The 14,827-nt window shown below is 49.8% G+C and overlaps 1 protein-coding gene across 5 annotated transcripts; it reads left to right on the top strand.

The window, feature by feature from the left end:
* Window positions 1–1,767: 1,767 nt before the first annotated feature.
* ncoa4 (nuclear receptor coactivator 4) lies at window positions 1,768–9,505 on the top strand. 5 transcript variants are annotated; one of them, XM_028006306.1, is made up of 11 exons: window positions 1,768–1,934; window positions 5,516–5,639; window positions 6,843–6,983; window positions 7,074–7,165; window positions 7,281–7,389; window positions 7,460–7,507; window positions 7,614–7,736; window positions 7,863–8,537; window positions 8,605–8,823; window positions 8,912–9,004; window positions 9,076–9,505. In XM_028006306.1, the coding sequence occupies exons 1-11, from the start codon at window positions 1,897–1,899 to the stop codon at window positions 9,079–9,081; spliced, it is 1,668 nt and encodes a 555-aa protein (XP_027862107.1). In that variant the 5' UTR covers window positions 1,768–1,896; the 3' UTR covers window positions 9,082–9,505. The 5 variants fall into 5 exon arrangements, with proteins under 5 accessions (XP_027862107.1, XP_027862106.1, XP_027862105.1 ...); XM_028006305.1 differs by having other exon boundaries at window positions 7,611–7,736; XM_028006304.1 differs by having other exon boundaries at window positions 7,460–7,540.
* The last annotated feature ends 5,322 nt before the right edge of the window (window positions 9,506–14,827 follow it).

The following is a 14,827-nucleotide window of genomic DNA, read 5'->3' as shown; positions in this document are numbered from 1 at the left end:
ACTTTGACCTCAATATGAGAAAGTTCAGACTGCCAGCAGGAACCACAGAGCTCCGTTAGGTTAAAGCACATCTTGTGAAGTTTAGATATTTTTCCTCCAACAGGATCCAGAGGAATCAGCTCAGATGTTGAACTGGATTTGATTTCAATCTCATTTGTGAATGTTGCTCCTCATTTTCAGCAGCGGAGCTAGAAAGGTTGTCATTTTGGACAAAGTCTCACCAACATCAATATTTCCACTAAATAAGAGGCGAAAATGAATCTGATGTTTGATGGAGGAAAATCCTCTCAGACTCTGAGCTCAACGCCAGAGAGCAGCAAGCTGGTTTTTAATATCCAACAATTAATATTAATGATATTAATTTCATATAATTATTGCGGTAGGAGCCATTTGTTTGTTAAATACTAAATGAAATAAATTTGTCCGGTTTGATGTTTGTTGTGCCGTAAACTCACAAAGGAACCAGGTCATTAGTCCAAGTTTGTGGTTTATTGAACGTTCAGAAACTCTGAACGCGGCTGAACGGCCACAGGCAAACGGAACCACCTGAACAGGTGATCCGCTCTAAACCACGACGACCTTTTTGCTCTCTTTGTTGCCGTGGCAACCGCAAGCCGAGCAGAGATTGGGTTGAAAACACAACGTTCGGTCCGTTACGACATCAGGTTTTCAGGCTGGATGTTTATTTAGTGGTTATTAATCACAGCGGAGGCCGGTGAGCCGATTTAAACTCCTGCTCTGATGGTCAGGGTCGGTCTTTGAGTCCGTTTTTGATTTAGCAGAGCCGAAACGCTCAGAGTGGCACAACACCTTGTTGAAACAATAATTACTAGACTATTATTGTTGTTGGGTCATTAATTTGAACACACCTTGTTGACTTTTTTTGTTCTTTAGTAACAAACGTTTTGGATCTTAGTGAATATTTTGATAAGCGCGTCACAAGAGGACCGGCTGCACTGAGCGACTCTGTTCCTGCAGATCTGTAGCAAATAGATCTGCAGGTCAGATACTTTAGTTCTCCATGTTCTCCTCCAGAGGTTCCCAAGGCTTGCTGGTTCCTCCACCACACACTCAGTGAACCGCTGACTCCTGGTTCTGGTCCGGTTCTGGTTCTTCAGTGATTCTGTGCTGAGTTCAGTCTGAGGAGTTTCCGCCTGCGAGAGATTCAAACGTTAAATCTTTTGTCTATTTGCTGCAGTTCTATTTCTTGTGTTTTAGTGAATAATAAAGTTTGATTGATCTGCTGTACAATTTAAAAACATTTTTCTGTCTCAACAGTTTCAAAAAGTCCTAATTTACAATAAAATATTTCCGTCTTCCTTCTGACATGTTTGAAATAACAGTTTGTTGTCTTTAGTTAAATAAATTAGAATCAAAACCAGAAAATTACATTTAAAAATACGTTATTGATCCCAAAGGGAAATGAAGGATCTGCTGTAGCAGTCTGTGTTACAGCGAATCTGAAGACTCTCTATGTTCTCAAGACATTCTGATGAAGACGATGGTCAGAGCTGGTCAGGGCTTTTTTGATTTAATAAAGAATCCATCTTATCGTCATCATCATCTCCACAGTCAGAATCAGATCAGAACCAGAACTGGACTGAGGCTCAGTGGACCAGAGTTCTGGTTTCAGATGAAAATCAAGGACTGGAGGAACAGAAAGTCCAGAGTGAAGCTTACAGAAAGTGATAGTTCTGGTTCTCCTTTTGTACCAGCAGGGGGCAGCTTCACTCCGTCTCCCACTAACGAGAGTTTCAGTCCAGTTATCGCGACATTTGGTTGCTGTCTTTCCGTGACGCAGTGACTTTGGGTCAGCAGCCGGGGTTCTGTAGAGGCGCTCGGCGTTCACCGACCGTCTTTTGGGCTGCAGTGACACCGAACCGGTTCGGATCATTTATGACCTCCAAGTCCAGACTGCAGAGCAAAGCCACGCGGTGAGTGAATCTCCAGAGCGGCTATGTTTAGCCCCGGAGGGCAGCTGCTAGCCGCGTCACGAAACCGTGGGAGTTTATGGTGTTTCATAAATGTTTTCTAACTGATTAGAGCTTTTCGGGCGGAACTTCAGCTCAGTGTTTATGTTAGTTTCGCGGTGGAGACACGTGGCCCGGCCTGAACAAGATCTGCTTTGAAAATATGCAGTTTTTCTTTTAACAGGTTCACTAATCAGGGTTTTCCCCTCCGGTCTGTCGCATTTTAATCATATTTAATGTGAATAAAGTTTAATTGAATATTCGGCACTGATTGTAGTGTAGACAGTAGCCAAATGCTGGCAGATGAGCTTCTCCAGGCTACTAAGAGCTGTTAACATCAACATGAACACAGTATGTCATCAGGGTGGTTGTTCATGACAGGCTAGCAGGTTTTATCTTGGTGTGACAGAGGGCAGGAGACAACATGGCGGTCAGTAGAGGGAACCACTTAATGTTCCGGCCTCTCACTGACCTGCTTTCACCGCCTTCTTCCAGGGAACTCTCGGTCTGTCACGAGCCGTCAATCTCCGGCTGTTCTAGGAGCTTTGAGTCCTCCCCCCGCTGCTGTTCACTGCCTGAACACCGGCTGTTCCAGAGTTACAGCGCGTCCCCCAGCCTACAGCTCACCGGGTGATACTACTTCCCGCCGCCGCTCATTGGCTGCTCCTCGACCGCAGCGCAACCTGCTGGTTTGCTCACCTGTTTTCTGTGTGGCTGTTCCCAGCTGGTTCCGCCCTCCCTCTCACTGTTTGTGGTGCCTACGTGCTGCTGTACAGACAGTAATGGCGTTCCTTTGAGCTCTCGGTGTGTGAGAGCGTTTAGCGCAGGATATCGCGAGAACAGAAGCGTTCCGTGCGAAGCGGAGCTGTTTTTGTCTGAGAAGGAAAAATAGGTAAGAGTTTAATCCTGGTTGTTTCCAGAACATTTCTGCTCAGATTAAAGATCTGCGGTGAAAGCAGAGTGACCCGGTTCCGGTCGGAGGAAGAATTCAGGCCGAACCGGATGGATTTAGAACAGTTTGGCCGAACGGTTGTTTTCTTCCTTCCGTTTTCAATTTCGAGCTTCAGATTGTTACCATGAAGAACAGTTCAGAACCAGGATCAGTGCGAACATGTTAAGTTTGGTCACGTCTGCTAGTTTCTGGTGGATCTAGAGACCAGCTGGTACTGTTCCAAATGGTTCTGTGTGGTTCTGGAGGCTAATGAGGGCTGAAGGTGTTTTGGACCCAGAGGAACAAGATGACTCAGTCAGGTGATGGGCCATCTTGTTGTTGTTTTTATGTTTACCTGAATATTCAGGCTGCTGCTGACCTTTGACCCACTGCTGACGGGCTGATCTTCCCCAAAGTAAAGGAAGTTCCTGTTCTGTTCTGAAGCTGCCTGGTGTCCTCAGGTGTGTGTGTGTGTGTGTGTGTGTGTGTGTGTTCTCTCTCTCTGGTATCTTGACGTTTCCTCCAGAACCAGGAGTTCTGCCGGTTCAGCTTTTCTTCCTGCTGACACATCTGTGATTCTTGGTTCCAGGTTGAAGTTCCTCAGAGAGGTCAGAGGTCAGGTGAGGTGGCAGCTGCAGCAGCATTGGTTATTGATCAGTGATCGGTTCTGAACCCGTTTTTCTGATTCTATCGGTCAGCAGAACCTCTGTGACCTCCTTCAGTGTCCTGCCTCTGATTGGCTGAAACCAGACCACCTACCCCATTTAAACCCTGGTCTCCATAGCAAAAGAGCAGCCCTGGGGTCAGAGGTCAGCCAGCTGCAGAGTGTTTATCAGAAACAGCCTCCAGCTGATCCAGGCTGGCTGCTGATAGGCCCCGCCCACTCTGGTACCACAGGGTCCAGTCCAGACGTGGTTCTGGTGGTTCAGTGGGATGACTGATGTAATCCCCTTTGGGTTGTGGTTCTGACCCGTTGTGACCCGCAGCATAATGGAGCCATGCTCACAAACAGCTGAGTCAGAGGGGGGGCTTTGTTCCAGAACCGGGCCACAGCGCTGACCCGCTTCCTCCCACAACCACAGCATGACCCAAACCCGGCCAGGTGGGAGAGCAGATCAGAACCAGGCCAGGGTGGAAGACAGCATCTCAGAGAGAGGTTAGATTCAGGTCTTGGTGCTTTCAGGTCCGGTTCTGGTTCTGTTCTGGTCCGGATCGGTCCTTTTGGACGGCCCCAGAGGTCTTTATCAACATTACACAATTTAATAACAATAAAACACAGAAACAGAAATGTTATAAAACTGGTATCATCATGGCTGACTGGTAACCATGACGACAGGCTGACCTTCCAATCAGGAACCAGTTCCAGGTAACGACAGTGACTACTGTGATAAATACACCTTTTACTAGGGGCTGCACCAACTAGTCGATTCTTTACTCTGCGATGACGTTTTACTGGTCCAGTCAACGAGTCGCAATCAGTGACGAAACTGAGTTTTCCAAGAAAATGAAAGAAAGTGAACTAATGAGTTTGTCAGAAAGCTCCAACTGTATAAAAATGTAAATAATTTACCAAAGAGAAACTGAAAATTTCCACCAAAAGCTACCGGAATAAAGGTATTGCGCGGCGGCGCCCCGCATATAGAGACTGTAGACCGGGTATCTGGAGTCTGACTCCTGTCCTCGGTTCGCTGGGTCCAGGCTTCTCTCCTCTCTGTCCCCTTCCTGTGGAATTGCTGTCAAATAAACTAGTGTCGAAAAAATGTAATAAAAGACTACAGGAGTAATGTGGGACAAGGCGTCATGATGCCGGGCTTTTTTATCCTTCCAGCTGATCAGCGTCTCTCTGCTATTGAAGCTTCTAACCTGGCAGCTTTACGCTCTTATAAAAATACTGCCCAACATCTGGACACCAAGTCCAAGCTTCACTCTGAGGGCCTGATGGAGGCGATCTCTGCCACCGCCTGCATGTCGGTTCCGAGAGGCGCTGCTGATCAGCAGAGCGTCCTGCTGGATTCAACTGTAACCAAACGGGATCCGGTCATCATTAGTTGGGTTGTGATGTTCTGCTGTGGTCAGTGAGATAATTTAACTTCTAAATGTGCAGCTATCCAGAGATCATCAGCATCAGCCAGTGTTTGAAAGAAAAAGTCAGACCCGACATTGTGCAACTTGTCGGACTTTTCTCCGCCGCTCAGGAAGAATGATCCGTTTCTGGTTCTTCTAATTCTGCGTAATAGACTCAGTGAAAGCAGGTTTTTATCAATATTTGCCATGAATTAACTGATAAAGCCTCCAACTTCCTGTGAAGCGTTTTGCGCTTACGTCACTATTACGTCACCTCAACTTTGACTCGACTTTTATCATATTCTAGTCAACCTTAAAAAATACGAAGTTGCTCAACCCCTACCTTTTACAGTAATAAAGGTAGATTTACCCAACATGTTGCACATAAAGAGATTTTCTGTAGACCCGACAGGAACCTGCAGCTCACTGAGCCGCCTGACCTGATCCAGTGTTTCCATGTGAAATAAAGTTCACCATGTTTAATAGTAATATAACAAAGCCAGTCATATTTACCAGAGCCGCATCATGACTGTCCTCTGCTGCTGTTCAGGATGTCTCCAGCGGGGGCAGCAGTGAGCAGCATGAAGCTGTGCCAGGAGGCCCAGGACCAGCTGGAGGACGCCATCGGGTCAGTTCTGAAGGCCGAGCAGCAGCTGAGGGACAACGCCAGAGAGGTCAGTGTCCACCTGACCTGGTTCTGAGCCCAGCAGAACCTCTCAGAACCTGACTCATTGCTGCAGGGTCCTGATAAAGGTTCTAATCATGACTTTGATCTCAATATCATGAGAAAACTTTCAGCCCCCCACCCAGCTCTGGTCCAATCAGCTGCCAGAACCGGTTCTGAGAACCGGCAAGAATCAATCAATCAATCAAATTTTATTTGTATAGCACATTTCAGTAGCAAGGCATTTCAAAGTGCTTTACATCACATCAAACACAGAAACACAAAGCAATATAGAATCAATAATCAAAACACCACATTAAGTCAAGTTCCATCAATAAATTTGTAATTGATTATGTTTCAAATACAATCCTAAACAGGTGGGTTTTTAGTGGAGTTTGCATCCATAAAAGGTTTACCTGTTTCACTCCTACTGTGTTATATGGAACAACATACCTGTTGCTATTTTTATTCCCACTGTGTGACGTTTTAAACAGTCACACAGTTTAAAACGATGTAAACAGCATTTTAATGGGCTTCTGGCCCCAGACTCCCCACCTCTTTCACTGAATCTGGCCCTGGGACGCCGCCGGCCCTCACGGATTTTTGTGCGATTCTATGGTTCCTGTTAGTGTCTAGAATTTACAGGGTTTGTTTTACGCTCAGTGACCCTCAGTCACTCGCTGTTTTTCTTCCGGCACTAGAACCACCTGGCTGGCTGGTGGCTGGAGAAGGGAACACAATTGGTTCTGGACCGGGTCACCTCCTGCTTCTGGTTCTGTTCTCCAGCCACACTCACTCTTCTTCATCTTCCTCAGCGCTGACTCAGTATGGTCGGGTTTGTGGTCCAACCAGAACCAGAACCTCCATGATCCTCTGGCTGAGTCAACTGCTAAAAGTGGAGAGAGGGCGGGGTCGGGGCGGGGTCAGCCTAACTATAACCGTCTCCTCACAGAAGCTCAGCTCCAGCTGTTGGACCCGTCTGACCTGTCAGAGGTTCTGCTGGCTGATTCTGGGTTCTGATCGGAGGAGCCAGGTTCTGTTCTGTGGACCGACCCGGTTCTTTATGCTCTCAGTTCTCTCCTGGCGCTCTGCTACTGTTTCCACGGTAACGGTTTTGCTAGCGCCTGGCAGAGCAGTCGCCCCGGTTACAGTGAGGTCAGCCAATCGGCAGCTGGAGCTTCACCTGCGTCTGCTTCACCTGCTCTCCACCCAGGTGCGGTCGGAGCTGCAGAGCTGCATGAGCCGCCAGCAGGAGGCGCTGCGCTGCAGGGAGGTCTGGCTGCTGGGACAGATAGAGCTGCTGGAGAGCCTCAAGACAGAGACGCTGCAACACCAGCTGCACCAGCTGCACCGGGTAACACACACACACACACACACCCACACACACACACACACACACACACACACTGGACCTGGTTCTTACCCTGTGGCTCTGGTCCTGCAGCTCAGAGGTCAGTTTGAGGTCATCACCCATCAGCTGCAGAACTCCAACAACAACAACGACCTGAGCAACCAGCTGACCAGCTGCATGGAGAAGTAGGAACACACACACACACACACACACACACACACACACACACACAGCCGCCTGATTGTCCTCTGAGCCTCTGATGAACGGAGGTGCGTTTGTTTTCTCCTCCTGGCTGTGCAGGTTGACCTCTCTGAGCCTGGCCCCTGAGGAAACCCCTGAGATGCGTTTCCATGCCGACTCCCGCTCCCTGAGACAGGCCATCACCTCATTCGGCAGCATCGCCGCCCAGGTAACACGACGGTCTGTCATGTGATCTGTGGACGAGTTCTGGTTCTGATCCGGCTTGTTCTGGTGCGCAGGCGGAGGAGGGCGTGGCCTCTTGGAGCCCCGCCCCTCAGAGAACCCAGGTACAGAGCTGCTCACTTGGAGCCAGACAGCAGGTGAGTTTGGGTCAGAACTGACTGGTTCTGGTCCTGGTTCTGGTCTGACTGGTTCTGGTTCTGTTTGCAGCAGCTGGAGGCGGCGGCTCTGGGTGATTGGCTGCTGGGGAAACGTCCAGCTAGCAGTAGCTCTCTGATTGGTTACCAGGCCAGTAAGAACCCTCAGGATTGGCTGCTGAAGCAGAAGGAAACCAAGGTGAGCAGAACCTGGTGGTTCTAGTGGACCACCAATCAGCAGACTCCTGGTCTATAAAAACCTGTACTTTGGTTTCTGTTGGTTCTGTTGGGCGGAGCCTGACCCAGTCTGGTTCTTGTTTGGCAGACTTCTTGTCCCATCCCGGCCTCCATGGACTTTCTGAAGGCCTGGGGCCAGCTAAGGGACCTGGAGGCATGGCTCCTGAATGACCAGAACCAGGACCAGGACCAAGGGGGCAGGGAGCGGGCCAGCAGCAGCTGCAGCTCCTCCTTCTCTATTGAGAAGATCGATGAGTCGGAGTTGAGCGAGGAGGAGCTGAGCGACTGGCTGGTGACCCCGCCCACCGTTGCCATGGCAAAGAGTGACGGCGAGCAATGGCGGCGCGTGCTGAGGCCCTTCCAGGAGGACTGGGCCTCCGGCGACTGGCTGGCCGGCCGCGGCGCCGCCGACTGCTCCTCCTGCCGCCAGACCGGCCGCACTATGGAGATCGAGAACCTGGGCCAGCTGCGGTGCCTGAAGGCTCCGCCCAGCCCCGGCTCTGGCCCCGCCCCCAACCTGAAGCTCTGGCTGCAGCAGGTGGCGCCACTGAGGCAGACCTGCAGGGCCAACGAGACGTGCTCCTCCTACGGCGACTGCGTCTGCGAGGAGAACTGTGGGAAGGAGGCGCTGAGCCGCTGGCTGCTACAGCAGGAGGGCCGGGACAAGAACGCCGTACCTGTGGACAAAAACGCCCCGCCCATCGCCACACCTGCTGTCAAGAACGCCCCGCCCACTGGCTTCCACAGGCAGCAGGAGCAGAAGGTATCAGCCAATCAGGTGAGAGCTGCTGTCGGCCGTGGATGGAGGCGTTAACGCTTCTCTGCTGCAGGTTCAGGCCATCCTGGAGGCCTGGCTCCACCCAGGAGCAGCCGAGGGTAAGGAGAACCTGAGGAGGAGCCACGCCTCCCAGAACCAGACCTGCTCCCCGTTCCAGCGCCCCCTCCAGGCCGACCTGTGGGTGCTGCCAGGATCGGCCTCCAGAGGAGCAGCAGGAGGCGCGGCCGAGGAGGAGGACAAGTGGCTGCTGAAGAAGAGGAGCCAGGCTCAGGTAGGATAGACCAGCTCACACTGGTTTAGACTGGTTTGAAACCAGTTTCGTCCAGCCTGGTGAATTGTACTTCCTGTTTCCTGTCCAGGAGCGTCTGGCTCTTCCTGCCGTCTGTGAGCTTTTCTCCTGCATGAAGATGGGCGGAGACAAAGAAAACTGGCTGCACAGCTCTGCTGTCCAGGTGAGTTATCTGCTGCTGATCGGAGCGCCTGATTGGCTCGTCTCTAACAGCCACTTCCTGTTTGCCTCCAGATGTGACCTCATGGTAATGAAGAGGATATTTCTTCTTCTTCTTCTTTCTCTTCTGGAAGTCACTTTATCGCTGATGATGAGCGCACAACGCCATCGATCACATGACCGCCTTCTGCCTGTGACATCACCGCCCTCGTCCAATTAGCAGACTGAACCGGAGCTGAAACTTGCCACTTTACTTGATATTGATCAGTGATGTCATCAGTCACTGTAGCCAATCGCTGAATGTTTGAGCTTGTAGCCAGTGCAGGGGGCGGACTTTACTTTTAGGTTTAATTTGAATCTTTTATCGTTTTCTCTGCTGACCTCAGAGCTGCTGGGAGGAACTCAGTTTCCCAGCATGCTCAGTGAGTCACGCAGCACTGATTGGTGCTTTTTACTGCTTGATGTCATTTATTTTCTGCAGTAATAAAAAATGCTGACATCATCACTGTGTGTGTGACGTCATTATGAAGAGCAGCTAATTAGCATCCTGCATGTCAAATCTGATTGGATGAGAGGAAGGCCATAAGACTTCTGATTGGTTGGTTCCTAACCCTTCCTGGTGCTGTGGGTCAGACAGAACCATCTGGGTTTGCTTCCACATAAAACCAGCCAGCAGATCAACTGGACCTGTTTCTGTTTCAGAGTTCTGGACATGAATTGGACCTGTAATGTATCCAGATGGTTATGCTGTGTGACCCGGTTCTGGATGATCAGAATGAAACCAGAACTCTTGAAGGTCCTCATGAGCACCAACCATGATGAGCTCTGGAGGTTCTGGAGGCCCGGTTCAGGTTCTGGCCCGGCTCCACCCTGCTACTGATAAACTTCCTGTTTAGCGGCCACTCTGGCCACGCCCAGCAGCAGGACACTGCTGATAAACCATGTGATGATGTCACTGTGATGTCATCAGAGGATCACTGGGGTCTCCCAGCCACAGCAGCAGGGCCTTCCGTCTGACTCGGAGCTTCCTGTCAACAGGCGGCTCAGCTGTTGCCCCTCTCACCCAAGTACACCTGGGGAAGAGGAGGAGCCTGGGATGCTCTGGGCTTTTATTGTGGAATTTCCCCTTTCTGCAGCTGCTTCCTGTTTGCGAAGTTGGTTCATTTCTCAGCGGGACAGACGGCTCCCCCTGCTGGCCGCTGAGAGCCATTGCAGCGGCCTGACCCAGAAGCGGTTACCATGGTGACACCACAGGTCCAGTACAACAGGGCCGTTTCTCAATACTCAATTACCCGAGAAGGTTCTTGTGTTCTTGGTGTTATGACTCCGTCAAGCCGAAGAGTAATAAACAACCAGAATAAAGTTAATTCATATTTATTGTTGGAGAGTTTCTCGTTAACTTTATCCATTCGTTGTCAATCCGTTAATGTTCAACCCGAATTTAAAAACCACTTCAGGCGGACAAACCCGCATAAACCACTGCAGACTGAAGATTCACTGGATTCACTGCAGAATGATCACATGCCATCCAAACTGGAGATCACATCAAACAGGATCGGCTCTCAGATACTTTAGATTAACAGCCACATGAAATGTGAGTATTCAGGAAGTGACCCAAAGACAGACGGAGGACAAAACACACAATAAATGTTAGGTCCCCTCAGTGGAGGGAGCTGATTATTTATTTATTGTAATAATTTCTGTCATTATAATATAAAAAACACACCATTTCACTATGAATTTATTTGTTTATACAATAATATATATTTGATAATGAACGTAGAAATCATTTTATGGATAAAAGAAAAAACATAAATTGCTCTTGGGGCCCCCTGATGGCCGCGGTAGGTACCGCACGCTTCGCCGGTACCGAGCTGCCGAGCAGAACATCCAAAGGTCCAAAGCTCCGGTCAGAAGTTAAGTTAGTAAAACTACAGTATGTCTCAGAAAAGGACTGATCCTTCAGGGAGGGAGAAAAGAAAGAGGAAGAGTAGAAAAAGCCAAGATAAAGGTTTTAATGAGCCTTGCTAATGAAATGTAATGTAAAAGATTAGTAAAGCTGCTAACAGAACATTAGCTTGATAGCAACCTGGACCGGTCCAGTTCAGCAGTAAACATTTATGCTAGAGTTTAAACTTTAAATGAGTTGATTCTCATGGTGGCTCTGGATATTTCTGAGCTATTTTGGCTTCAAACCATCTTTAATAAGAATAATTAAAACTTGTCAATGTTTGACATTGTTAGCTAAATGTTTGTCCGTCAGGCTACAAGCTGCTACATGATGAGCTGCTCTATGTTGTTTGCTGCTGAGCAAAATCATTTAGTGGCTAAAACATTATTTTTACATCAACTTCTAAGTTATGAGAAACTTCTGTTAAAATCATTTGAAGGCTCAGAATCAGTCCGGTACCGGTACCAGTACCAGTACCGGTCCATATTCTAAGGGGAGAAAGACTCACCTGGTGTAAATTACATTTTAGCTGTTGGAGTAACGCTTAAGAGAAATGAATTTAATCAAAGAACGTCATGAATATGTGTAGAGCTGCACCGATTGCAGTTTTCTGGCCGATCCCTGGTTACCGATCTTTAAAAGCCTGACCTGCTGATTTTGGCTGATATGAATTTTTAAATGTCGCTAAATGTAGCAAGAAAGTCACTGAGTTGGTAACAATGAGGTGAATATTGTTAGCTGTAAACGTTCAGACCTGGTGGGTCGGTCTGTCAGTCAAACGTCTCACTGCAGAGCAGAAGAGGACAGAGATGATTTTTAAACCTTTGCTGATGAAGATCAGATCAGCTTCACATGTAAGTATCGGCCAATCACGATGCCCCAAAATGAAGGAAATCGGCTCCCAGAAATCAACTGGTTGATAAATCAGTTGGCCAATAAATGTATCCTATATTATACATGTTTATAATGTCAACCACTGCCAGAGATGTAATAAGTTTATAGCAGGTGTGTGAATGATCTAATGATCAGACTGTTGATTGCAGCCGGTCCACATTGTTATCAGAACCAGAGGGCCTCAAAACCACATTTGGCTTAGGGCCCCATGGAGGCTTGGGCCGGCCCTGCTGTCAGTTGCAAGATAATATTGCTAAGATAATCAATGATCACTCTGATAAGTTAGAAAATGTGGTCAAAGGTAACACCGTTAGCATCGATGCTCTGAAGAAGTCAGTCGACTTCATATTTATAGAAATTGAAACGTTGAAATCTGACATGAAAGCTGTGGAATAAATATCCGAAAACACTTTGGAAACTTTCTGAAGTAGAAATGAGAATAAAGGAAACGGACCGACACCAGAGTAGGAAGGAAACGGAGCGACATCAGAATAGGAAGGAAACGGAGCGACGCCAGACTAGGAAGGAAACGGAGCGACGCCAGACTAGGAAGGAAACGGAGCGACGCCAGAGTAGGAAGGAAACGGAGCGACACCAGACTAGGAAGGAAACGGAGCGACGCCAGAGTAGGAAGGAAACGGAGCGACGCCAGACTAGGAAGGAAACGGAGCGACACCAGAGTAGGAAGGAAACGGAGCGACACCAGACTAGGAAGGAAACGGAGCGACGCCAGACTAGGAAGGAAACGGAGCGACGTCAGAGTAGGAAGGAAACGGAGCGACACCAGAGTAGGAAGGAAACGGAGCGACGCCAGACTAGGAAGGAAACGGAGCGACGTCAGAATAGGAAGGAAACGGAGCGACACCAGAGTAGGAAGGAAACGGAGCGACGCCAGACTAGGAAGGAAACGGAGCGACACCAGAGTAGGAAGGAAACGGAGCGACATCAGAATAGGAAGGAAACGGAGCGACGCCAGATTAGGAAGGAAACGGAGCGACGCCAGAGTAGGAAGGAAACGGAGCGACGTCAGAATAGGAAGGAAACGGAGCGACGCCAGACTAGGAAGGAAACGGAGCGACGCCAGACTAGGAAGGAAACGGAGCGACGTCAGAGTAGGAAGGAAACGGAGCGACACCAGAGTAGGAAGGAAACGGAGCGACGCCAGACTAGGAAGGAAACGGAGCGACGTCAGAATAGGAAGGAAACGGAGCGACACCAGAGTAGGAAGGAAACGGAGCGACGCCAGACTAGGAAGGAAACGGAGCGACACCAGAGTAGGAAGGAAACGGAGCGACACCAGAGTAGGAAGGAAACGGAGCGACGCCAGACTAGGAAGGAAACGGAGCGACACCAGAGTAGGAAGGAAACGGAGCGACACCAGAGTAGGAAGGAAACGGAGCGACGTCAGAATAGGAAGGAAACGGAGCGACGCCAGACTAGGAAGGAAACGGAGCGACGCAAGACTAGGAAGGAAACGGAGCGACGCCAGACTAGGAAGGAAACGGAGCGACGCCAGAGTAGGAAGGAAACGGAGCGACGCCAGACTAGGAAGGAAACGGAGCGACGCCAGAGTAGGAAGGAAACGGAGCGACACCAGAGTAGGAAGGAAACGGAGCGACTTCAGAATAGGAAGGAAACGGAGCGACGCCAGACTAGGAAGGAAACGGAGCGACGCCAGACTAGGAAGGAAACGGAGCGACGCCAGACTAGGAAGGAAACGGAGCGACGCCAGAGTAGGAAGGAAACGGAGCGACGCCAGACTAGGAAGGAAACGGAGCGACGCCAGAGTAGGAAGGAAACGGAGCGACACCAGAGTAGGAAGGAAACGGAGCGACACCAGAATAGGAAGGAAACGGAGCGACACCAGAGTAGGAAGGAAACGGAGCGACGCCAGACTAGGAATGAAACGGAGCGACGCCAGAGTAGGAAGGAAACGGAGCGACGCCAGAGTAGGAATGAAAAGGAGCGACGCCAGAGTAGGAAGGAAAGGGAGCGACACCAGAATAGGAAGGAAAGGGAGCGACGCCAGAATAGGAAGGAAACGGAGCGACGCCAGACTAGGAAGGAAACGGAGTGACATCAGACTAGAAAGGAAACGGAGGGACACAGTAGGAAGGAAACGGAGCGACACCAGAGTAGGAAGGAAACGGAGCGACGCCAGACTAGGAAGGAAACGGAGCGACGCCAGACTAGGAATGAAACGGAGCGACGCCAGAGTAGGAAGGAAACGGAGCGACGTCAGACTAGGAAGGAAACGGAGCGACGCCAGAATAGGAAGGAAACGGAGCGACGCCAGACTAGGAAGGAAACGGAGCGACATCAGACTAGGAAGGAAACGGAGCGACGCCAGACTAGGAAGGAAACGGAGCGACGCCAGACTAGGAAGGAAACGGAGTGACATCAGACTAGAAAGGAAACGGAGGGACAGAGTAGGAAGGAAACGGAGCGACGCCAGACTAGGAATGAAAAGGAGCGACGCCAGAATAGGAAGGAAACGGAGCGACGCCAGACTAGGAATGAAACGGAGCGACGCCAGAGTAGGAAGGAAACGGAGCGACATCAAACTAGAAAGGAAAAGGACCGACGCCAGACTAGGAAGGAAACGGAGCGACGCCAGACTAGGAATGAAACGGAGCGACGCCAGAATAGGAAGGAAACGGAGCGACAGAGTAGGAAGGAAACGGAGCGACGCCAGACTAGGAAGGAAACGGAGCGACGCCAGAGTAGGAATGAAACGGAGCGACGCCAGAGTAGGAAGGAAACGGAGCGACGCCAGAGTAGGAATGAAAAGGAGCGACGCCAGAATAGGAAGGAAAGGGAGCGACGCCAGAATAGGAAGGAAACGGAGCGACAGAGTAGGAAGGAAACGGAGCGACGCCAGACTAGGAAGGAAACGGAGCGACACCAGACTAGGAAAGGAAACGGAGCGAAGCCAGACTAGGAAGGAAACGGAGCGACGCCAGACTAGGAAGGAAACGGAGC

The sequence above is a fragment of the Xiphophorus couchianus genome, chromosome 22 (genome assembly GCF_001444195.1).
Source record: "Xiphophorus couchianus chromosome 22, X_couchianus-1.0, whole genome shotgun sequence".
NCBI lineage: Eukaryota > Metazoa > Chordata > Actinopteri > Cyprinodontiformes > Poeciliidae > Xiphophorus > Xiphophorus couchianus.
The sequence above is the reverse complement of the archived record's forward strand: the minus strand, read 5'-3'. Positions and strand labels throughout refer to the sequence as shown.

Bases quoted from the DNA above. Each gene is read 5' to 3' on its own strand.
- ncoa4 (XM_028006303.1), top strand. From the start codon at position 1,897: ATGACCTCCAAGTCCAGACTGCAGAGCAAAGCCACGCG. The intron at 7,390-7,459 runs GTAACACGACGG...TCTGGTGCGCAG, and splicing joins TCGGCAGCATCGCCGCCCAG to GCGGAGGAGGGCGTGGCCTC. The intron at 8,538-8,604 runs GTATCAGCCAAT...TCTCTGCTGCAG, and splicing joins ACAGGCAGCAGGAGCAGAAG to GTTCAGGCCATCCTGGAGGC.